The sequence below is a fragment of the Rattus norvegicus genome, chromosome 9 (assembly GCF_036323735.1).
Source record: "Rattus norvegicus strain BN/NHsdMcwi chromosome 9, GRCr8, whole genome shotgun sequence".
Classification (NCBI taxonomy): domain Eukaryota; kingdom Metazoa; phylum Chordata; class Mammalia; order Rodentia; family Muridae; genus Rattus; species Rattus norvegicus.
In genome coordinates this window covers 86,278,604-86,304,365 of record NC_086027.1, presented here as the reverse complement: position 1 = coordinate 86,304,365, position 25,762 = coordinate 86,278,604, and the positions used below count along the sequence as shown (strand labels likewise).

At 42.8% G+C, this 25,762-nt stretch overlaps 1 protein-coding gene across 4 annotated transcripts in view; it reads left to right on the top strand.

Moving 5' to 3' along the window:
- The window catches only part of Epha4 (Eph receptor A4), a 142,763-nt gene that overhangs the window by 102,379 nt on the left and 14,622 nt on the right, over positions 1 to 25,762 (top strand). For all 4 annotated transcript variants that reach the window (XM_039083683.2, XM_008767249.4, NM_001162411.1 and 1 more), the window contains 8 exons: positions 6,721 to 6,845; positions 8,049 to 8,208; positions 9,246 to 9,357; positions 17,863 to 17,921; positions 19,369 to 19,482; positions 19,989 to 20,174; positions 24,307 to 24,368; positions 24,815 to 25,024. In XM_039083683.2, the coding sequence (XP_038939611.1) occupies positions 6,721 to 6,845; positions 8,049 to 8,208; positions 9,246 to 9,357; positions 17,863 to 17,921; positions 19,369 to 19,482; positions 19,989 to 20,174; positions 24,307 to 24,368; positions 24,815 to 25,024 (1,028 nt within the window). The remainder of the gene's footprint in view (positions 1 to 6,720; positions 6,846 to 8,048; positions 8,209 to 9,245; positions 9,358 to 17,862; positions 17,922 to 19,368; positions 19,483 to 19,988; positions 20,175 to 24,306; positions 24,369 to 24,814; positions 25,025 to 25,762) is intronic.

The window sequence follows — 25,762 nt, the reverse complement described above, 5'->3', positions numbered from 1 at the left end:
TCACAAGCACCAAACTGAGGCAGTAAAATGACTTGTAGGTGTTTAATGGCAAGTCATTGAGGAAGTGAATAAAAGAAAATTGCAGTATTTACATCAGTAGGGAGCAGGGAGAAGTGCTGAGCTTTGAACCAAAGAAAGTTAAATTTGCCATGTTCTTACAGGGAGCCACCTCTGTTTGACATCAAAGCATCCCCTGTAATTCTTCCTCCCGGTGAAATGTGCCACCGTTAGTCACGATGGAGCCCTCTAATCTATGCGGTTTCTGTTTATCCAAAACACACTCGGAGATAAAACCACATGTGCCTTCTGAATGTTTTGTGGTCTTTCGCAAACCTGATGCAACCTTAGGTGCAGAGCAAATGGAGAGTCTAAATTCTCATTTTCTCAGGGATATGTGGAATTCTGAGTGTCTTAATGGGGGTTGGCGGAAGTTGGGGAAATGTGTGAGGTTTATCTTGGTTTTCTATTAGACAGCTCGATCCATTCAGCTTCCAAACTTGAGTGAACTTTCCCTTTTATCTTCTCTAGGTTTTGCTTTATTTCACAATAATTTTACTTGTTTCCGTTGGTGTGGGGAAAGACAGTCCATTCCAATTGTTTAATCTTGGCGCTCCTCATCTGACTGCAGAGGGCTCTTATGTGGCGTGATGGGTGTTCCCAGGGGACATACAGCGATGTCTCCCACTCCAGCCACCTGCCTGCAGTGGTCCATACAGTCTTAGATGGCAAGAGGAAAGCTGGGTACCTTCCTGGGTTGCAGGAAATGACCTAGAAATCCCAACTACGCCCTTCCTCGCAATTAAGCCGGTCAGGAAAACTATTTGCATCCACCCTAGAGGTACAGATGAGAAACAGTGAGTAAATTGTCAACACCTCTGTCATCCTAAAGAGCAGTCCCTCAGAATGTCTGGAGCAGGTGCAGCGAAGCCTGGCTTTCCCGTTAACTTACATTTGAATGACATTTTACAGCCTGCGTGTTTGAAAAGTGTTCAGAAACGTCACATGGACCTCGCAAACAAAGATCCCATTTATAATTAGGACTGTCATCTGCTTCACCGCCTATTGTCAATGTCTTGGTTAAGCTAAGTGACAAAACTAAACCCACAAAAGGTCAGGAGAGGTGGAAGCTGAAGGGGAGGGGATTGAAGGAACACTGGAGGCTGGCACTTAATATTCAGGAAATGCTTCACTGTCCACAACAAAAAAGTAGATCAATTTTAAGATTTAGCTTATTATTATTCACTCCAGTGTACTGACCACAGTACTCTATGCTGGACACCCCGAATCCTGAGCTGTAGTGAAAAGCAGCATTCTAGCAGCTTAAGCTTGTGTCTAGAGTCTTTTACTAATGAAACGTTTGGGCAAGAAAAGATGAGAGACATCTTCAAGATGGAAACTTATTCGTTTCCATCATTGTAGAATGAGACACATTTTCCCTCCTCAAATTTTTTTTTAAGTCAGTTGAGCATTCTACCCAATCATTTAGGTGAAAAATATTTAAGGTATACGGATTGAATAATTATTTTTCTTCTTTATCCTTCCTTCCTCCCTCCCTCTCTCTATCTCTCTCTCTCTCTCTCTCTCTCTCTCTCTCTCTCTCTCTCTCTCTCTCTTTCTTTCTTTCTTATGCATTGGAGGAGGTCTTCCACACAGAACCAGAGAGAAAATTTCTGTGCGTTTGTCCCAGCTTCACCCTATGTATCCTGCTTCCTCCTCATGAAAGTCTTTTGAGACAGGGTCTCATCCGGCATGAGCTGGCCCTTGGATTTACAGTGCAGCAATATTTAACCTTGAGTCTCTGACCTGTATCGACCTCTCCAGTGCTTAGATTACAGACGTGCTCCACTGTTTCTCAACGTAGATGTCAGAAAAGACTTGACCTTACCACACTGGCCTTACCTCGGTGAGAACTACATTGTGACCCCTGGTACCTTTCTCCTTATCCCAGCCTCCGGTCCCAGTACTGTCTTGTCCTATGCAGTGCTTCTCCAATATAAATTCCTAAGCAGAGACATAAAGCTTACTCTTTTTTTTTTTTTTTTTGAATGGCTGAATTGTCATGTCGGTATGGTTTGTAAGTAAAAGAGGAAATGAAGAATATCCTTGGGGTTAAAAAAAATTTCCCTTGGTACTAAGAAGAAGTTGCTCTCTTACCCACATCTCAAACTAGGACAATTGTCATCTGTTTGCTATTCAGAACATTGCCACAAAACCCTGGAAATTATGGGCATAATTGAATGAGAACATACATCTTTATTTAGATATCACCCTCTCATCCTGCTTGCCTTTACAAGCTTCATAGCCACCTTTCCCTACCCATAGATTACCAGTTAGTGTCATTATTCCTTCTCACTGTGTGTTACAGCAAAGTTCTGGCGTTTAAAACGGGCAGACATACATTGAACTGGGGCATAGTTTGATGGTAGAGTACTTACTTGCAAAGAATTCACAGGGCTCTGGGTAGGATCCCAGCACTACAATGAAGAAGAAAAGATGACGACGATGATGATGGAGTGGTGGGATGGTGGGATGATGATGATGATGATGACGACGATGACGATGACAACGACAATGATGACAATGTAAGGTTAAAACCTGGTGTGGTGGTATATCTTTATAATCATAACACTCAGGCAGAGGCAGGTGGATCTCTTGAGTTCAAGGTCAGCCTGTTCTACAGAGCAAGTTCCAGGACAACTAGAGCTAGACAGAGAAACCCTGTCTCAAACAAACAGAACCAAGCAAAACCAATACATTTCTAGATGGCCTGGGGAAGGGCAGGTGTGCATAGGTATCAGTGATGGCATTAGGGTGGTCCTAGAGCAGGACCATTGAGCTCTAACAAAGGCTGGGTTGCTCTATATAAAGTTAGGGTTTTTTGGGGCTGGGGATTTAGCTCAGTGGTAGAGCGCTTACCTAGGAAGCACAAGGCCCTGGGTTCAGTCCCCAGCTCCGGAAAAAAAAAAAAAAAAGTTAGGTTGTTTTTTTTTTTTTAACATTCTCAGTAATTCTGAGTATGCCAAGGTCAGGATCTCAAGTCAGTGCCTGGATAGCCTCAGTGTTTCTTGAATGCTGGGTAATCTCACATTTTAACAAAGTTTGGCAGGGTGAGAGTACCCAGGGAAGGCTGATAACATAGGTTCAGTTACGTTTTATATTGTTATGATTATCTGTCATTAATTAGGAGTGATAACAGTCCTTAACTCATTAATGGGAAGTTTCCTTGCAATATAACACAGTTTCAGATAAATATTACATATTCATGATACACATTGTTGGGGACTGGAGGGTGGTGGTACATGGGTAGTGTAAGAAGACCGATGCTTGGGAACAACTGGACTAAGGGACCAACTGGGACATTCCATTGCCAAGTGCCTCGTCGAGGGAAATGAGCTGCAGGCAGGCACACGCAGCAAGCTGATGGCTTCCAGATGTAGAATTGGAGACTGCGTCGGAAACAGGATAGATAGAAAAAGGCAAGGGGCGAGCCCATATGTGGCTTGTGATGTGGAGGACATCCAAGTTGCCTCTTTCCCAAAGTGGCAGGATGGCAGAGCTGACGTTTTCCCAGGCCCGAGTTCTTCCCAGGGGAGGGACAGAGATCTTCTGTGAGAGGGCTCCATGTGCAAATGCCTGCCTGACTTAGGTATATTTCCTGTCCTTACCAGCCCATAGATGGCTTTTGTCACTGTGCCCAGTTAAACACCCTGTCCTTCCCCCAAGAACAGCTGTTCAATCAAGAATTCAAATGTAACAGTCACATCGAGGGGCACTTTTGGTAAATTAGAGCTATGCATTCTGTATTTCTGTAGATGGTCCCAAACACCAAGCATCAACTCCAAATTCTTCGGACTGGCCTCATCCGATCGGTTTCACTGTCTTTCCTTCCCACTGCGTTTCTCTTTTGTTTCTCTCTCTCCTGCATTTCTATGACAGATCCCTTCTGTCCATTTTGTCCCATCAATACATATCAATTTCCCAAGTAAGCATACATTGAGCCTATTCTGTTAAAGGAGATTGTATTGTCTCCCTGCTTGAGAATTTCCAATAGCCAGGCTGAGCTCAGATCCCTTTTGAGCGGCTGCAGGAATGCTGCTGCTCCAACTTCAAAAATGGAAATTGGATTCATTTCCCCGTGCTGCGGTGTCCTCATAACGGAGCCAGAGAGAAGCCATTTTAGTTCAGCACCACTCTCTGGGGGTATCCAGGCTACCGTTGCCCAGAGACTCTGTCAATTTTTTTTTTTTTCAGGATCCAACCCAGACTGTTTCTGAGAGAAAGTTCATTTGATAATTTTCTGATTTGCTTCCCTCCTGCCTCTTCTGTAATGGCTTCACTTTTCTATTTCATTTCCCAATCTCGAACTTCAGAGCTTAAAGAGCCCCCTTTCACGGAGTGTATGCTAAAGTGCTCTGTTAGGCAATATATTTATTACCTGGAGTGAAATGGCTTTTCACAGCCAGGCGGCCTCCTGAGCCTGGCTGCCTCTCTACCTCTATATTTAAGAAACTTGCTTCTTGAATTCTATAGGATAAAAGTTCTATGCCAACCAGCACAGAAAAAGAAAGAAAATGTGTGTGTGTGTGTGTGTGTGTGTGTGTGTGTGTGTGTGTGTGTGTGTGAGTTAATACATCTAACGAGCACATTTCCGTTCTTCATTTTCCTCAGATGTTCAGTGGCTTCCATATGTCTGCTGCATACAGCTTTGTTCATCCAGTTGGGGTATTACTAACCTTGGCCTTGCCTTTGATGGAGACCATGTGTATACACTGTATCTTTCAATGGTGTTTATGTCTGAGTTCCAATCTGGAATAGCTTTGGATATGAGGGGGGGAGATGGATGTTGGGAGGGGTGTCTGAACTTGAACTTGTGTTTCCATCCTAGGGCATCCCTAACAGAGATGTCAGGCTGTCAGTATCTGCCTCTAGGAGACATCACTGAACGGGTCTCTCCACTCTACTCTGTTGCTAGGATACATAAGCATCATGTATGGTCAGGCAGGTCTGGACTCCTTCTATATCTGTTTCTGGTGTTAACTTATTTTACTTTGTCCTTTCTGCATTGCAAGTTGGAAGCCCTATGGGCACATGGGTGGATAACGTTCATTTCTTGGAAGCTCGTTTTCACATTCTCACAGTTTGGGGAATAAGGTGAATATGCATTCAATTTAGCGAGCCCCCTAATCTCTGGTGCTTGAGGCCAGCTTTGTGAGCTAAGATGAAGGATTCCTCTTCTCTCTGGGGATCACACGTTGTTGGCACTGGCCCATGTCTGTCATAGCAGTCCTTGCTAACAGCTGGCCAGAGATGACAACTCACAGGAGAGATGCGAGCATTGGGCAGCCTGGTTTCATAAATCTCTAGTATGTACCACCTTTCCCCCACCACCCCAGTAGCATACCCAAGGAAACTGGTTTCATGTTATTCTCGGTGGAAAGGAAGCTTTGCTGCCCACCAGGAACGAGAACAACTTCAGCCTCTTGTAAAATAGTCGCATAATGTCGCATAATGTCACTTAGGTCCAGAGAGACCATCATGGATTTTATTCGTGTTCTTCTTTATTTGCGTGGCCATACTTAAATGGAGAAGTCTTGCTGTAATTAAGCAGTACTTTTATTTGTATTGGAAAGTGTATAAATCGCTTGCCTTCCAGCATTCCCACGGTAACTGTGGAAGAATGGCAAATCCCTCTGCTTGTATAAACTTAAGTATCAATCAGTAAGATGCCTCAGCACTTGGAGGTAGGGTAGAAGGCTTGCTTGGCTTGAATGGAGATTTGCCTGAGGCCGCTATGACTTGTAAAGGGACACCTCAGGCAGGGAGCCTGGTACCCATGGCACAATAGCAAGAGCAGTTTCAGGAACTAGGAAGACTGAGCTCCTAAAGTCACCCAACCCTTGGCTTCACAGTTGATTGTGTGTGTGTGAATACACACCCATTTCCATGTCCAGTTTTGCAGTGGTCATAGGAGGACCTCAGGTATAGAAGAACATCCACGGCCCATGTCTTAAGGTTTCCATTTCTGTGAGGAAACACCATGACAAAGACAAGTCTTTTAACGGCAAACATTTAGTTGGGGCTGGATTACAGTTTCAGAGGTTTAGTCCATTATTATCATGATAGGAAGCTTGGCAACTTGCAGGCAGATGTGGTGCTGGAGGAACTGAGAGTTCTACATGTTGATTTGAAGGGTGTAGAAGGGTTGTCTTTTGCACTGGGCAAAGCCCACCTCTAGTGACACACCTCCTCCAACAAGGCCATGCCTCCGCCAATAAGGCCACACCTCCTAATAGTGCTAAAATTAAAACCAGGAACCTATGGGAGCCAAACCTAGTCAAATTTCCACAGTCCTCTGATCCTTCCCCACTCACCTCTCTCCTTCCAGAGTTACAAATCAGTGCCAACCACACCCAGCTTTTCTGTGGGTACTGGCAATCCAAACTCAGGTCCTCATGATTGCAGAGCAAGCCTTACCCCTTCCCCACAGAGCCACGCCCTCAGTCCCCTCACAGATGATCTTTTAAAGACAATCCCTATACAAAGGAAGGTCTAGAGGCAACGGCATTGATAAATGCTCTTGTCTGGAGAAGGGCACCGTGGCCAGCAGGAAGGCAAGCACTCTGAAGCTGAGTGAAATTGTTGAGTAGTGGTTCCTAAAGTATGTTTCTTTCCAAAGTAAAATTATTATTTCGGTCTGTCTTTCTTTTTTCTCCCCAATAGCACCATCATCCATTGCTTTGGTCCAGGCTAAAGAAGTTACAAGATACAGTGTGGCTCTGGCTTGGCTGGAACCAGATCGACCAAACGGAGTCATCTTAGAATATGAAGTGAAATATTATGAAAAGGTATTTCTTTCTTCTTTGCCTTCTTCCTCTCTCTCCTTCCCTTTCTCTTTCTGTTCCTTTCTTTGTGTTGTTCAAGTGTTAGGCAGTTCTACATCACGAAACAGCAGTAAAAGAGAATCAAATGCATCTCAATTCCCAACAAATCTGATTATGAAATGTAATATTTGGCTCGTTATCTTGAAAAACACACATAATGTTCTAATGTAATTATATTTTCTTTTGAGTACAAGAAATCAAGACCTAATCTATATACCTTCTATCATGGAGCATGACTCATAACTGCTAAAATAATGATATGTTTAAGCAGATCACTGCTGTTCAAAATAAAGGTGTGGGTTTTGATGACTTCTAACAGAAAATTGGCTGAGGGAAATTACATTCTTCAGCCCTTTATAGAAAGGCATTAATTTAGCAAATAATTTGTCTCTTAGTGGACAGAGTTCTGAACAGAGTTATTTACATCCAGGCTTGTCCAGAATATGAACAATCAGCCTCCCCCTAACCCCACCTCAGATTTTTTTTTTTCAAGACAGTGTTTCTCTGTGTAGCCCTGACGGTTCTGAAACTCACTTTGTAGACCAGGCTGGCCTCAAATTTAGAGACACAGCTGCCTCCTGCGTGCTGGGATTAAAGGAGTCTCTTATTGGCTTCCTTATTTGAAGTAGAAGGGGGACTGGATTATTTAATTGAAATCAGATTATAATAATTTTTACTACTTTCCAGACAGAAAAGAGGCCTTTATAAGGGAGGCAGGGTGTCAAGCAGAAGGAATAGAACTGGGTGGTTCCCAGTTCCCAGTTGTGTCCCAGTCCGTTGCACGTTAAGGAGAACTCAGAGGACACGTGGGATAAGGGTCTGAAATAAAAGATCATGATGCCAATTTCAATTTCTTAATTTGGAAGAAAAAAAAAATCATCGGCCATCACTTGATATTCCTTTCAAAAACAGATGGATTCATTCTCGAAACTCTCAAAAGATTATAAATAAAAACCTAGAAGGATCAATGTCAACAATGACCCTGAACTCGTTCTTTTAACCTGTAAAAAGCGACTCCAATACTTCAATACTGCAGAGCATTGCGGAGAACATGGGGCTTAGAGAGTGTACCCAGGGTCTTGTCACTTGCTTGCAGACTCCTGGGGATCTGGAGTCAGAGGACTCACTCATTTCGCACCTCGCCAATTATGTTTTGCTCTAATGTAGGATCAGAATGAACGAAGCTATCGCATAGTTCGGACAGCTGCCAGGAACACAGATATCAAAGGCCTGAACCCTTTGACTTCTTACGTCTTCCACGTGCGAGCCAGGACCGCCGCTGGCTATGGAGACTTCAGCGAACCCTTGGAAGTCACTACCAATACAGGTAACAGAGAGCACCCAGGCGCCACCCACTCATTTATAGGTTGAACCCCACTCTAGTGAAACCCAAAGAGCTAAGTCTAGGTTGTTTTTGTAGGTAAGCATTTAGCTCCGGTGGATATTTGCATGAAACAGAATAGCCAGTGTCTACCTCTTAGAAACCCTCGTGCTGTTTGAAGGAGAATATTTTTCATAAGAGTTTCCCGTCTGTCTTCCTACGAACGAAAAACAATGTCGATGTTTATCTTTTTGAACCTTCTACCAACCATGGATAATGGGTTTGCTAACCTGACTAATTGAAGGTTCTGTAGTCACCCCACTTTAAGAAAAAGAGTTTTCTTCCTGAGAAGATTAAAGAAGGAACCAAAATTACCCTTTTTCCCCCCTCCTACTTATTTCTAGGAATCTGTTTAAATAGTGTCATTAGTGTGCATGTGTTTTTAAGTCCTTTGTATAGCAACATTAAGTCTTGCTCCCTGGAGAGCTGGAATGGCTAACTGAACACAAGTTTACAGAGCGAGAGCTCTCCACCTCCTTAATTACTTAACCCAGACTGGGCCTACTTGATAAGGAGATGGCTAGGACAGAATTTTCAACGTCTGTTACAGACACAAATTGTTCTTATTGGCAGATTATTATGTGAGGATGAAGAAGACAGATGGGAAAGTTGGGGTGACTGTAAGGGACACTGTCATCCTCGGTGTTATACAGGAAGGCTAAAAGGAAGGGGGGGTGCTTTGAGCTGCCCTCTAATAGGTTTGATTTTAACAGCTGTGGATGAAGGTAGAACAAACCTTAGGAATTTTCCAAGTGTGCTTTTCACCAAGGAATATAGGTTTTCATTACGTGAGAGTTTCGGCCTCAAGAAGATATTAAGGCATCAATATATATATTTTTATACTCATTGCAGAGTGGTTGTGTGTGGGATTTCCTTAGCAGATGCTGTGGCAATGGATGTACTAACATGGATGTCGAATGAGCTAACAAGTTCCACCTCTTCCGACTGCCCCCTATATGTGACCCCCTGTAATTGTCTTCCAGTGCCTTCCCGAATCATTGGCGACGGGGCCAACTCTACCGTCCTGCTGGTCTCCGTCTCTGGCAGTGTAGTACTCGTGGTCATTCTCATTGCGGCATTTGTGATCAGCCGTAGGTAAGGACAGAAGCGCCTCTGCCTCCTTCCCAGCTTTCTGCAGGAGGCTTGTGTCTTCTCTTGCATGCCGGTACCATTTAGCTCTTGGTTGAGCCTAAACTCTGCATACACCCAAAGGTGAGAAAAGCTGTATAAAATGCAGGCCCCAGAAGTGGAGCATGGATTTGTTTCCTTCTATAAGATAGCAGTGGTTGTTGCCTGTGTCAAAGCGCTGTTGGCAAGGAACCTTGATAAACATGTTAGGTACCACAGGAACACTAGGTGTTTCAGCATGATATTGGTTAACAAGAATTGGTAAGAAATGGGAGCACCGCTCCTCCCCATCTCTCATCTGACGGCCTCGGCATTTTCAGAACTCTCATTGATCATTCCGGGCCCAGTGATGTTTCTCTTGGAAGAGAATCCGATTGGGCAGCATATGTATCCCGTGTGCCTTTAAGAAGGTGTGCGTTGATGCTTGCAAGAGAAAGAGAAATAGTAATGGCTTGGTTGCATGGTCTTGGGAGCAACCCTCTTCCTATCACCTCTGTCCAGTTGTTCACGCTGACCAATGGTGTCACGGGGTACAGATTCTCAGCAGCAGCCATGACGATTCTTGTCTTAGCCACTCCTCACCGTATCCCACCCTCACAGTTTCCCACAGCACGGCTTTTGTTGTAAATATGATCTTCTTTACTACAAAGCTCTTCAAGTGACAGAGGATGACAGCAATGTAAAGGAAGATAACGGTCCTTATCCTTGTTGCTCATAGTTGGAGCTCTGTTTAGACCCCAACAGCCATGCTTGGCCCTCAGGCCACCCACCGACTGTCAGATTGTCCCATCCCCCTGCTGATGATCTCACCCATGTCTCTGGCTGTCTCTATTACATTTGCAAGCCACAGTGCTATTACTTCGCATGGACGTGCATTGACATTAGGATGATGAACCGATGTAAGAGTTTGCCTGAGTGGCCCAGGCATCTTCTACTATCTTGATTCCATGTCTGTTTGTTCACTCCAGTACTAGCACACAATGAGACGATGTATTGCTCTGTATGGTGGCTCTGTGTTCGTCATTGGCTCCATTCCTCATTCTTTGCACAGTCTGTAAGTAGGCATAGTCAACTAGAGCTGTGAGATTACATCTCCAAGAAGGAAAAATGTGAAAGGCGATCAAGACTTTTCTTTATCTGCGGCCCTGTCGTGAGATTTTGTTTCTGTATACGTGTCATGTAAGGGATGCATTGTGTGGTGCACAGGAAGTAGTGCTTGGTCCTGAGCTTGTCCATTTGCAGGGAGAAGAATGAGATGGGGTAGAGTGGGGCTAGAAATTGGCCACTGTGTGATGCTTAGGGCACATGAGCACTTCATGCACTCGGCAAATGAACTCATCTTGTACATTGAAGTCATCGTATGGTCCAGCTTTTCTGTAAATTTCTTTTCTTTCTATTCTTTCACATATTTTTTTTTTGGTTGTTTTGAAAGTGTCCCCAAACACAACAGTCAGATTCAAGCAGTTAGAGAGATAAGTCACTCCTGTCGCTGGTCCATGTCAAACATTAGCTTTGGTGAGAAGAAAGAAAAGCAGCAACATTAAAATGCAGAGGGACAGAATTATTAAAAATTGGGGCTGCAGAAGGCAGCATCCTCAAGTCTGAGGACTTAATTACCTTTGTGCTTTTATTGATCATTTTATTATGGAAGGGAAGAGCGGCAAACGGATGCATGAGATTTCCAATTATGAGGCCATCCCCTCCTTAGAGAATTGAGCCTGTCAGGTTACCTAGTGATGATTCCTGCTCCTTCTCCCCCATTAAAAAAGAAAAAAAGTCACTTCCCAAGACTGATAAACACTGCTTGGTGATTGGTCCTCGATGGATCAGTTTTTAGAAAATGAAATGTCAGCCCCTTGCCCTCATATTGATTCTTCCTTAGTCCCAGCCATAAAGCTGTCAGGGGAAGGGCTGCCTGGAGCCAGGTAGCTGACAGGCCTGCAGCGCCAGGGTGCTCACTCAGCTAATTCTTCTTGCTACCAGGCTGTCTGCTTTGTTTATCTGGGACAGCTACATGTATTTAAATAGGACAACAGGTGAGCAGAGAGGAGGAGACAAAGAAGTGTGACCCAGGCCTTCAGTTAGAGTACAAATGACAGGTAATAAATGGCACCTTGAAACAGTCTTGCCCGGCCTAGGCCAACAGTGTGAAGAAGTCACAGACTGAGCATCTGATCCTCAAGAAGCCAGGTCACCTTTGCCTGTCACCATCTCTTGCTTCTGAGAGCCACAGAATGTTGCTGTCGGAAAGGATGGTGGAAGCCAGGCATGGTGACACTGAGCACTAGGGAAGCTGAGGTAGGAGGATTGGGAAGTTGGGGCTAGCCTTTGTCTATAGGGAAGCAGAGCCCTTGTGAGCTGAGTCGAATCTCACAGTTGTTGTTGGCATGTCAGTGTGGATGGAAAAAGACTCAGAGGAAGAAAAAGCTCGAGAGCTTCTGGTGGCCACCAGGAGAAAAAAATCTGTTTGTTGCTAATTTGTTATTTAAGGGGAAACTGCCTCAGGCTCACACAATTGGCATGTTGCTAGATTTTAAAATAATTGGTGTTTATTTATTTTATTGTATTCATTTAATTTATGAGAAGCCAGAACTTGAGGTAAGCAGGAATAATCCCCTCTTTCAGTCAGAAGGTTCAGCTTTCTTTCCTTTTCTTTTGTTTTTCTTTTCTCTCTTTCATTCTCTTTCTTCTTGGCCAACTTGAACATGCATTTAGGAATTTTTGATCAAAGAATGAAATTATTGCATTTAGAGATTTTAAGTATTCAACAGCAAGCAACATGAAATGCTGCCCAGCTGTGGCAATTATGTTGACTGAGATGTTTTTACAACCCATATATAATGTCAAGTAAATAAGTTAATTAATGTACTTTCAATTTTTTACATTTTATCTATTGTGTATGCTCGTGTTTGTAGAGGTCAGAGGACAACTTGCAGGCGTCTGTTTTCCTCCTCCTCCCCCTCCTCCTCCTCCTCCTCCCCCTTCTCCTCCTCTTCTTCCATGAAGGTTCTGGGAATCGAACTCCAGTCTTCAGGCTTGGCAGCAGATGCCTTTAACCAGTGAATTGTCTCAACAGCCTCTAATTTACATAGTATGGCATCGTAGACCCGTGCTTATGTTATCATTGCAGTAGGATATGTGCTTTACAGAGCACCCACTGGACCTTGCTATAGATGTGACAATGGAATACTATCACGAGAACTTTTATCCCAACTATATACATATTCTCTTAAAGAATAAATCACCGTTTCCCTATTTACATGTTTATATATTTGTGGTCTCATATTTAACCACTTTCCTTACTGCTTTTAAACATCTCTTTCAAAGGACTGTTAATAGTTATATAATTAAATGCAAGTTGAGACCCAGGACCTCCCAGACTGAAAGACTCTGAATTAAATTTCTCTGATAGCCCTTCCCCTGCAATAGCAATGATTTCAGATTACTTGAAGGTAGTCTTTTTTCTCTAATATTTATTTAATAAACATGTACGTGTATATGTGTGCTCATGTATGCCACAACATGCATGTGTGGGTCAAAGGACAATTTGCAAGGTAGAAGTTTTCTTCTACCACAGGATTCCCAAAGATCAAGCACAGGTCCTCAAGCTTGGTAGCAAGTATCTGTACCCACTGAGCCATCCTGTTGTCCTTCAACAGTGTTTTATTGCTCAAACATGGGAAATAATATTAAGAAAATGACTAAAATATAAGAAGAGTCCTTGGGTATTCTTAAAGGTCTCTGGTTAAGGGACAGAATGATCTGATTAAAACATGCACTAATTTCAAAATGGCCCAATTACGATACCAGCAGCCCTACTGGACTTCCATTTGTACAAAGGTTATAAAATGACTCTTTCATCAGATTACAAAGGACCACATTGATTTTAAGGAAAACGATGTAGCATCCATGGAAAAATTTAGATGTTTATCTGGACCCGTGATTTTTGAATTGGATGCATGAAACAAGTTCCGATTTAATTTGTCTCATATCCAAGTTTCACACTCTGCACTTTGGAGCTGACAGACAGCTCAAGTGATCCTAAAAGAGATTCTGCTCAGCCTATGTCCACTTCCTTCCTTGAGCCTTCGTATGCATCTCTGGGATGATATGGTCACATAGAAATGAATACACCTAAATGTTTGCCCAAGTGGACTCTGATAGCCTCACGTACATCCCCACAATTGGGAGGCAACTGATTCCAGAGAAACTTTTCCAAGCAACTTGCAAGCAAGCACGGTGGTTCGATTCCAGCTCCATCAAATTGCTGCCTGGGAGTAGCCATTAGGCATCTTTTGATGCAGGAACCGTGGCAGCTTGAGGAAGGGGAAGAAGGATGTGGTGTATGAATCTTTGTGGGAGAGCCTCCTGAACTCTAGAAAGGGTCCCTACAGGAGCTACACGCCTTACTACAGCTTCATCTTTAATCTGCACTTTAGTGAATAAATTACTTACCTTTTACTAATTAACTTTGGAACCATGAAGCACATTCATCAACTCTGCACTTGAAGAGAAGAAAGTTGGTATTTTGATAAAAAGTGAGACTTAAGGGCAGCCCCTGCCACACTCCTGTCTTCTTACTTATTTTATTGAGTAGTCACGGTGCCAGGAAGAGCACACTGGCTGGAAGTTTTCCTGCTGTCCCCTCCGATGATGGTTAATACCCTTATTAGCCCGTCCCTGGGATGGCAGGGAGGATTCCATTCACTCGAAGTTTCACCTGCAGTGCGAGGGCCCTTTGCCAGGACACCTACTGTGGCAAGGATCCATGTCTCCTTCTGGACCATTCTAACAAACCACTACTTCCCCTTGTTAATCACCTTGTCCACATCTCTGCAATTAGAAAAATCTCCCACAAAGCCTTGCTTCTGCCATTCAGGTGACCTGTCTGAGATGTCAATTTAGACTTAGCTCATCAGGAGGGCTCACCCAAAGTAAGCTTCAATGGTCTTTCTCTCCTGGGACAATAATGAGCCACATTGTCCAACTCTTGAGCCCAAGGGGAAAGGGTCATAGGTGACAGAGGTAGAGCAGAACTCAGGCATTTTTGTTTTCAAGGTATTATTAGCGTGGTAATAGGCTACAATTAGACTTTGAACAGTAATCCTTAGTGTTTCTTTCTCAATATCCCCTGTACCCTTGTAGGGTCCTCTTACCCCAAATAACACTCCACATTAAAAAGATCTTTAAAAGCACCTTCACCATTCAGATAATTCTTCTATGTTGTCAAGTCTGGGGAAGAAACAGGAGGGGTCAGCCTTATCCTTCATGACCTCTGCCATTTTGTATTTTCTCTGGTTTTGTTCATTTTTAATGAATGTGCTTGACGTGAAAACAGCCTTGCTTCAGGTTTTCTTGAAGCCACTGGTTTCTATTGTAGATTTATATATATATATATATATATATATATATATATATATATATATATATATATAATACATATATGATATATATATTTTATTTATTTAAAAAACCAACTCTTTAATTTCAAATGGATACCAAGAGCTCAAGGATATGACTTGGTGGTTGAATGTTTTTCTAGCATGTACCATGTTCAGTTTCGGGTCTCTGGACAGGTAAATAAGGGAGGGGCAGTTACTAAAGCTCTCTTGTTCTATATATATTTTTCCGCCTAATTTCAGTATTAGAGTTCCAAAATGGTTTAAAAGATAGCCTTACGATTTCAGATAAGGCTTTTAGAACTCCGATAAGATAGCCTATCACACCCTAGGGAATTAATCTTGGTGTTTTTTGGACCACAAATACTGTTTCTGACCTAACACCTTTCTGTTAACTTTTAAAAGGGGGAAAGGACCGGGGTGGGGGGCAGGTTAGAGGGGATTACGTGCTTCATGGAAAGTTCTTTCTGTTCATGGCATTAAATCTGTTTGTTAAATTTCTTTGATGAAGCCGTTTGGGAGCAGTTGGCTCTGATTTGTGGATTCGCTGATAGAAAATGTACTGTGTAGGCTGCTGAGAGAGCTGACTTTGTCAGTGCCTTGCTTCGCAAGCACAAGGACCCTTATTCAACCCTCAGAACCCAAGTAGTACCAGATTAAAGCCAGCATGGTGGTATGTAGGTATGCTGTGTATGCTGATAGTCCAGTGTGGGGTTGAGGGACCAGGTGGCCAGCTAGTGAACCCTAAGACACAGTAAGAGACCCCATCTCGAAATGTGAAAAGCCTCTTCTGAGAAGGGACACCTGATGCTGTACACATGCATGAACACGCACACTCGGACTCATATCCGCGTGGCACGCACTCACATACAGACACACGGAACATACCTGCATGCGCGTACAGGCACACACATACACAATCAATCAATACATTTAAACGTCTGACTAAGTCTCATCGTTTATCTTCTTACTTCATCTCTGGGAGAGAGACTGTGCAGGGCTGGACTGGATCAGGGTGAGAGGGGATGCGAGTGATGCCCCTGGTTCTGCATCCTGGCCTGTACCACACACGTCCTCATCCATACAATGGAGCTGAACATGTGGTTTCCACCTGATTCCTTTCATGGGGTGGTTGTGAACAAGCAATTAGATAATAGACCCGTTGAAGGCCCTTTGAAAAGCTAACTGCAAAGGAAAACACAGGCTGTTATTTGGTACTGAAATATGCACTTTGCAGTTAGCTGCGGTAACTGGGGTCTCTGTTTTGCTAAGCTGGCTCATGCTTTGCAAACAGCTAGGGGAGGAGATAATGTATGTAATGAGACTACTTTGAAAAGTTAAATGCAATGTAAGAGCACAAGGTATGATTATTTGCAAGGGAATTATCCACGTAGAGGAACATCTGTGGGCTCTGAGGGCCGGATTGCTGAGCTGGTGCCTACATAGCTGACAAATGAGAGGATGTGGGAGGGAGCTTTGCGCATGTGCCCAGGGCCACGCTGCCAGAGGTGGGCTGTTTGCCTACTTACCCTGCTTATCTCTCTCTTTTAGTCTCTGTGCTGCTTTCTCATCTGCACGGTTATCTAGACTTTCTACCTTTCTACTTTTCTACTTGTTCAAAGTTGATGGGTTGAGGATATCTCATTCTGATAGGAATACAAACAGGCTGGCCTTACTGGGTCTTACCTTGTCTTTGAAACTCAAAGCACAGGGATTAATTTTATTGTAAATTTTAGATAGTCATATATTAACACATTTTATTCCCTAACTTGCTTTTAGTCTCCTAAAGTGAAAAGATCTGTAATAAATGTTGATTTTTCTAATTATTTAATGTAATGGAATTTCTCCTCATTAAAGTGGATATTTAAAGGCCAAGGATGCAGTCCAGTGTGGAGTGCTGGCCCAGCACATGATAGCACATGATAGAATCCTGGGTTCTATTTCCAGTACCTCATACTCTAAATTACATATGCATATACATGTGTGTGTGTTTATATTTAAGTTTTTTTTGTTTTTTGTTTTTTTTTTTTTTTGGAGCTGGGGACGGAACCCAGGGCCTTGCGCTTCCTAGGTAAGCGCTCTACCACTGAGCTAAATCCCCAGCTATATTTAAGATTTTTAATTTGCAAGTCATGAGTTGACTTTTCCACTTTATATACGTGATTCATATTTTCCTGACTCAAGATTTATATGTATTAGTGATTTATATTTCCCAAAGCTTTATTAAAAAAAAAATCTCACTCCCACAGGTTACAGGCAGGCAGTATGTAAATTGCGAGACTAGTTCTCTTATTGGAAGAGAACTTACAGACCCAGTGTTCTACCAAATCTATTGGAATGTAGTCAAGCACAAACCAAATATTTACCTTTCTGAAATTTCATTTGTATCTTAGGTATTTATATGCTATCGTGTGTGTCCCTCCACCCACACCCTACCCTCCAAGATGGGAACCTAACCTAGGACCTTGTTTTTTGTAGGAACTCTACTACTACTGAGCTAAATCCCCAGTCCCTGAAACCTAACATGATAATGAGGTGTTGTGCTGTCATGATTATAGCAACAAGATGTGTTCATTACCTATCACACGCTGAAAGTTATTGCCATTTCACTAATGAAAGTCACTTTAATTAAGAATGTGTATACAGGGCCAGCAAGATGGCTCAGAATGAAAAAAAGCACTTGACTTTAACCTCTAAAAGCCACATGAAGGTAGAATGAGGGATCAACTGTCCAGAATTGTTCTCTGAATGCCACATTCATGTGTGCATGCGCACAAGTTCACTTATACACAAAGAAAGGAGAAAGAAAGGGAAGGAAGGAAGCAAGCAAGCAATATGGGAAAAATAGCCAGTCAGAAAGATTCTGGGCTTTGGTAGCTTCAACTCTGACTCAACCGAGGTTACACTACTACATCTTTATTATTTTACCTCTCCCTAAGCCTCAGTTTCCCGAGGTGTGAGGTGTGCAATGTCTATCCACCCAACTTGTGTTGTGGTCGGGAGTAATTTACTTCGGTTTTGGTTACAGATTTTGTATTGGGAATCATCTTCCTTTCCTTTTTAATTTTAATAGACGGAGTAAGTACAGCCAAGCAAAGCAAGAAGCAGATGAAGAGAAGCATTTGAATCAAGGTATTGAAAAATTGGTTCCAATGGTAATTTCATTTTTAGAGCATGCCTTGTGTTATCTAACTTAGACATGTGGTTGGTTAATATGCCTATTAATATGTATATAATGCATTCTTTATCCAAATAGCATTCTTCAAGGATGTCACGCGATTGGTGATTCAAAACTGTGGAAAGTGAGGTTAAAGGCAGGAAGTTCTAGAGTTATACATTTCATCTTCTGCTCTGGAAAAGTGTTCCTTTAGCTGCCTTATTTCTGGAGCAGGGCAGCAAGATGTGATGGGTTATTTATTATTTTAATCTCCTGAATGAAAAGTTGTGGGGGAGGGGGTGGGGGATGGTAAAAGAACAAAAAGTTATGTGGTAGTGGTCTGTGTTGCTGGAATGACAGTCATCAAGAATATGCTAGTGGGTTCTTGATATTGAGGTTAGAAATAGGCTCCAAGAGTACTAAGTTCAAGGACATTGATTTAGGACGTTCAAAACACTTAAAGGAAGTCAGATGACCTAGCAATGGTTTGCCCAGGACTTTCTGAGATGACAATATAGTGTCATATAAGAAAACTGTAGCCTGCTCAGTTCTTCATGATGACTGAGGAAGAGAAAAGGAAAAAGATGGATAAGTTTGGACAATCACGGAGATTTGGTCAGCTGAGATTGTGCATCCTCAATGCAAATCCCCAGTGCAAATGCCAAAGGAAGCTGGAGGTCGTGCCTGTCACTTGCTGCCTCAGAGCTCCCATTTCCAACTTGTCTGTAAGTGTGAGGCACGGCTGAATTGTACCCATGGTTCTCACAACATTCAGTGAGACTGCAACATTACCTCCAGCCGAACCTTCTCTTAGGGAGAAGAATGCAAGTACAGGTCCAGTTTAGAATCCTTATTCTCAAATCAACCAGAGGTCAGTAGTCCTCCTATGCTTCTCTATCTAGGTTTACTCTAAGTCTGGTCATAATTGATCATGTACTTAGTTGGTCTATGGATGGGGAAGATGTGACACCCTATAGACAGAGCCTGTGGAAAGCGAGAGTGCCTATTATCTTTGATAAGGGACAGCATTCGAAATGATGGGTACAGTATGACTTTAGTGCTAGGACAATGAAGCCAGGAGCCACTGGTTGGGAGAAAGGAGCCTGCCAACTCATTCCAAATTTTTTAATAAGAGATTCACTTTTCTAGTAGGGACAAATTGTTTTTAAATTCTTATCCTTGAAGTGTGAGATATTCCAGGAAATCAGTAGAACTATGGCGTCTTGAGCAGCTAGCAAATCCTTTGTTTACCCACTGATGAAAACCAGAGCAAGCATTTAAACATTTTCATATGTCAACGAGCATATAGTTAACCCAGCTTTCCCTACGTGAAGGGCTTTTTTTTTTTTTAAGACCTCGACCCTTTAGGTTTATTCATGTTGCCTGGGATACACTCACTTTTCCCCCATGTTCTTTACTTAGGTGTTAGAACATACGTGGATCCCTTTACATATGAAGACCCCAACCAGGCAGTTCGAGAATTTGCCAAAGAAATCGATGCCTCCTGCATTAAAATCGAAAAGGTCATTGGAGTTGGTAAGTATCTGAGTGTATGTCTGATAGTCGGCTTCCTTTGTAAATGTTAAACATGTATGCGAATGACACAATTACATTCACATGTGTGAGTGCACTGCATGGACATCTGTATGCATAAATATTATTCACCGAGAGATTCCCTCAGTGTATAAATGTGATGTTCTGTGAGGAACGTTGGTGCAAATGTGTATTTTATTCTCAGGAAAAAATGATCATGGGGATAAAATAAAGGAACGTGTAAGAGCTATAGCCACACTGTTGGGACTCAGAATACTCTAATTCTCAGAAAGCTGGGAGACTTTGGTGAGCTTTACCTTAAGCTTGCATTTCCTGTGATAAAATGGAGCCTCTGAGAATGGTGCCTCCTGCAAACAAAGCTTTGGGAAGGACTAACTGAAATCATCACTGTGGTTCCCTAGCTAGGCACTTGCCCCATAATAAGCATGCAATGAAGCTTATTATGTCTTAAATGCGTTTCTGATGCATCTTGAATTCTTCTCCCACAGGCGAATTTGGAGAAGTCTGCAGTGGGCGTCTCAAAGTGCCCGGCAAGAGAGAGATCTGTGTGGCCATCAAGACTCTGAAAGCTGGTTATACTGACAAGCAGAGGAGAGACTTCCTGAGCGAGGCCAGCATCATGGGACAGTTTGACCACCCAAACATAATCCACCTGGAAGGCGTTGTCACCAAATGTATGTGGGCCGCCCCCCCCAACCCCAACCCCCAAAAAGCTAAGTTGAGAGTTAACAGGGAAATTAAATACACATTTTCTTTCTAGGGAAATGACAGATGGGACAGGCCTACTGATTACTAATAAGAGGAAATCAGTGCAGGACAAGTCATTAATCTTTCAGTCAGCTCTAAATGGGTCTATGGCTGCAGCTGATGCCCTGTCTCCAAGGCAACTTCTGTGAGATTTGGGGGAAATTAATTTTGCAGAGTTTTGGGTACACCATACCACCTTTCAGATCTTTGCTAGACCAAACAGATTGTCACAGTGTAGGCACAAGCAGATGATAAACAAAATCAGTTTTATCTAAAGCAAAACAAAAGCTTGCTGCCACACCTTGTCTTGGGAGCTTGGGTTCCAGATGCAAGGAGGGAAACTTGGGAATCTTTATTCTGTTGGGGGATTCGCTTGTCTGCTCTGCCTGATTTATGGCTGTCGCCACTCAGCACCCATTTACAGTAACACCTGGTTGAACCTTCCTTTTTTTAGTCCATTAGCATTCACTGAGCTTGTGAGCCGTGCTTCAGTTAAAAATAACGACACAGCTCAACAGATGCGTTTTGTGAAGCAACCCCCGTGTACATTTGTAAGGCTGGCTAAGACTTATAAAGCACCACGTGGACCGGGCACTGAAGCAGAGTGTGTTTAAGGTGGCTCCGGTCCAGGAGCCCTGGTACCAAAGTACACTGAGTACAAGTCAAGGACCTTGTAAGCCTGAGGCTCTGTCTTCAAGGAGGCCAAGACACGTCTCTTATTTGATTTAAGGTGTCTGTGAAAAGCTTGTCAATCAACAAGTGCTGAGGGTCAGGATGGTTGTTTCAGTGGGTGAGCCATGGGCTGGGGAGTGGAGTGGAGTGGGTTACATTTGTAGTGAGCTAAAAGTTAGACAATCGTTAGGAAGGAGAAACCAGATTACTTTAAACAAATAAACCTACATTGGAGTCTTCTAATAATGTGTAGGGGCCAGCGAGAGGGCTCAGCATGTAAACATGTGTCCTGCCGAGTCTGATGGCCTGAGTTCAGTCTCCTCTTGGCTGGAAGGAAAGAACTTAACTCCTGAAGATTGTCCACTGACCTCAGGACAAGTTCCTTGGGGCTTCCATACCCCGCACCCCCATCCCATGACACCAAATAAAGAGTTGTAATTAAAAGTTTCCTGGGCTTCCTCTAAAGCAGTTTGAATGCAGGGTGGGGGTGAGGCGAACCACCTGAGTTTTCATTCCTGTGAAGGACTCAGTAAAGGTGATGCTAACATTGGTCCATGATCCATTTGGAGAGTAACTGACCTTATGATAAAGTGTTTGCTGACAGCTCTATCAGAACTTGGTGGTGGCTTTGATGTGCTGGTCAGTCTATTGTTTTACTGTTCTCCTCTATAAAAATGGAGATAAATAAAACTTGGCTTGAAGGTTATTTGGGGGAAGGAAATAAAATATTTAGAGTGGTTTGTATTGTACAATGGCAAATTACACACACACACACACACACACACACACACGCCTCTTCAAGTGTTAATGGGTGTTGTTGTGTCTGAAGAAGTACATCTCTCCTCACATTGAGAATTCCTCAAAAAGAGGAAATTTGATGCTAAGGACATATAATTTTCTACCTCAGGTGAAGGCTATAATTAGCATAGAATAGTTCTATTTGCTTTTTAAGATTGGTTTTTCAGACAGGATATTTTTCTATTGCCTGTGGCCTTCCAAGCTGCCCAAGCCCCTCACTACTTTAATTAAAAGATAACATTCCCTTTAAACACTTCTGCAGGTCTCTTTTCTAGAAAGGGGGCTCTGTTCAACTCGGGTGTTTTTCCTGCTGCAGACAGTGATTTTCCTAGCACCTCCGTGGAAGAGAGAAGGAACAGGGGATCTTTGTGTAAAAGTCCCACCGAGCCTTTAAAAACCCGAAGCTATTACAGCTGTAACTGTTACAAACGACTGGGTTCATTTGCATAATGCAGTTGTCACTGAATTAAAATGATTTAAAAATTTCCACCAGAGAAGTTGTTGGGGTCCCCTCCCATTCTGTCCCCTCCCCCTGGGTATCCCTGCCTCTTGGAGGGAAGTAGCCATCTCTATCCAGAACCCACCCCTGATTGATTTTTCTTACCTTCGTAGAGCTCTTCAGGATTCTGACAAATGGATACTTTTAATAAACACATGAGTATACGGAGAAACTGGAGGAGAGTGGGAAGAGTCAGGCCAGGGAGCTGTGAGGGGAAAAAGGGCCCAATCCGAGTGTGTTGTTTCATAACCAACCAGTTCCCTGGACAAACTAACTAGATTTGCAAACTGGGGGTGGGGAGGGGGATCATAAATTCTTCCCCATTCCTCTCTCTTGGATCTTCTCTTCTGGACAGCTCCAGAGGGAACTGGTAAAATGGAATTAGGTGTTAGCACTTGGCTGAGAGAAGACTTTTCCTCATTAGTTGACAAAGTATCTTTTGATTGAAGCAGGATGATTAAGACTCACAGGTGATTTTATTGTGTCCAGGGACTTGAGGAGGGCAAACGTGCTGAGAATGGGGCCCTTTCCACAGGGACAGAACTGAGCAAGGCTGAGGAGCCCTTTCAGCAAGTCCAGAGGAGTTCTTAGTGGCCTTGTATCTACACCACAGTTCTGACTTTCATTCCTTCCTGGAAGTCTGAATAGTGTCATTCTCTAGTTTAAACTACTTGACTCTGAAATATGATTTAGACATGAGAGTCACATGTACACACACACACACACACACATGTACACACACACACACACACACACACACACACAGAGTCAACCAAGAATAAATTGCACTTCATTGAAAGTAAAACTTAAATTCTTGCCTCTGAAGTGCCTCTTTTCTGTACTCCATCTTTGGGTTGGGAATATACCGATTTCAAGTAAGAAGTGCTTTTCAGCAGTGAGAGCCTGGCCTATTTTCTGACTAAATCACTAAGTCCAGTCAGCAAGAACAATAAAAGTAAATATTTTCCTCAGCTTAGAGGTTACTTCGATCAAGGGGAATCTGAAGCTCTGTACTCTCCCTTCACACTTTCTCTTCGTGGAGAGAAAAAAAAAATAGGGTTACAAATGTCTGTTAACTACCCTCCCCCTTACCCCTTACCCACCCTGTAACATTACCCCCTTGAAAAGAAAATTTCAAATCCTAATTCTTTGCCTGTAAGATTTCCCCCAAGTCCCCGTAGACCTTCCAACCCCTTTGCTCCAACCATGAATTCAAGCTCCCGTCTCGGATGAAGTTATTTGTGAAGACTTTATTTATTTATTTGTAATTTATTTTTATTAAAAATATACAATATATTTAGTCTTATTCTGTCCTCTCCTTCCTACCTCCCTACGGATCCAACTTCAAGTTCACTTGTCTCTAGGAAAAACAAAAAACAAAAACCAAACCAAAATAAAACAAAGCAAAACAAAGCGAAAAGAAAGAAAAAGAAAGATAAAAAGAAAAATCAAAACACTCTCCAAACATGATTTATTTGTCGTTTAAGACAATTTGTTAAAGGAAATGCGAAGAACAAATGTGAGAAGCTACGAGAAATTCCAGAGTCCAGGACAAGAGCAGGAGAAGGGAGCAGGGTTCTATGTAGTGTGCCCTCCAGGCTACAGAAATAATGAAGTAGTCAGTATAACCTCGGCCCTACACAACTTGAGTTTCTCTAAAGAAGAAGCGTTCTCTGTCCGCAGACTTCAGCATCACACAAGTTGCTCTTCTGGGGATAAAAATCAATGAATTATTCTGAAGACCCCCACCCCGCGCACTTTTCAACAGGCCTGCCCATTTATCATCCCCCTGTTGTTTAAGAGAGCAATTATCCATTCATGTGATCCCTGGACACCAGAGGCCACTTTCGTTAAGGACCCTGTCAACAAGCCATCCGAAGGGTTAACCTTCCAGATGGAATGTAAGCCTACTTGTCCTTTGAATATTTCATTCCTCGCTTCCCCCAGCTGAGGCAGAAGCGTGGCTTGTTTTAATTAAATTAGATCGCACGAGACAGGTGTCTTGGCAGTAAAATTCCGCGCAGCCCATTTTTATCTCATTAACGGCACTGTTCATGGAGCGCTTTTGTTTTTTCTTTTGGAAACTCTAGGTAAACCAGTAATGATCATCACGGAGTACATGGAGAACGGCTCCTTGGACGCTTTCCTCAGGGTACGTGTGTACTGTCTACTAAGCCAGTGAATACTAGTGTCCAGTCACTAGCAGATCCTTTGTATACATTCTGTTCAGTTGCATTTGTGAGATTTGGTCAGTGGGGTTCAGAGCGAGAAGAAATAGAATCTGATGTGATTCTTCAGGCTATTGAATAATCCATGGGCAATGAAGGTAGTATTTGATTTATTCTCACACTGGAGCGCTCTCTGAGCCATGGATTCATTGTACTTGGACAATTTCCATCTATCACAGGAAGTGAACCCAGCTCCTTGAGTACACTCTACTCGTTGAATTAGTGACTTTGCTCAGAAAGGCCCGGAAATAATGCTGAGTTTCATTGCACGCCGGATACAGATATTCAAAATGAACCCAGGAATAAATGCTTGGTGGTAATTGATTTGCCCTAATGTTAATGGGATTGTTCCCACTCTCTTCCTATGCAGAAGAATGATGGCCGATTTACAGTCATTCAGCTGGTGGGCATGCTCCGAGGCATTGGCTCGGGGATGAAGTACTTATCTGATATGAGCTATGTGCATCGAGACCTGGCTGCCAGGAACATTCTGGTAAACAGCAACTTGGTCTGCAAGGTGTCTGATTTCGGCATGTCCAGGGTGCTTGAGGATGACCCGGAAGCAGCCTATACTACCAGGGTAAGCACCACTTGCCACTGCTGGCCTGGCATTCTCTCTGATGAAACTGATCCTCTCTTGTCATTTTGAGGTTGGAACACTTCCTACTTTTTTTTTTCTTCAAGTTTACTTATCCTTCAGGCCCTCTCCATTTTTAAAGCATGACTTTAAAAAATTAAAAAAAAAAAAAAGAGGATTTGAGGCCAACTCTAATGGGTAACCATTTTATAGAGCCACAAATTACAAGCAAAATGAATTCTCTTTTCTCTGAATTTTCTTGGGCAAAGGGTTCATGAACAATGAGAGGGCATCTTTAAAATTGAGCCAAATCAGAAGCCAGTATCAAGGGCAATTTACTCAACAAATGATACATTATTATGAAAATCGGGAGGTTGGATGACTTATTGTATATGTATGCATATATCCACTGTATACCAAATACATATCTATGTGATGCTAAAGTTCTCTTGATTTTTCTGATCCCCCCCCCCCTTCCTTCTGCCCTCCTTTTCCTTTCTGAGCATAGATTTCTACTTGGTTCTTTTCCATTCTTCGGAGGGCAAAATGTCTTGCTCTAGATAAGCCAAAGCAATCTCTCTCCTCGTTAGCTCGTGAATGTGAGAACGTACGTGCAGAATGTATAGAGCATTTCCCAATATCTGCTGGCTTTCACTGTAGTACTGATAGATAAATAAACAGGGACAGGGACAGGGACACAGTAAAGAATGCTCAGGGACAGAGTGTGTGGTGTCATAGCCT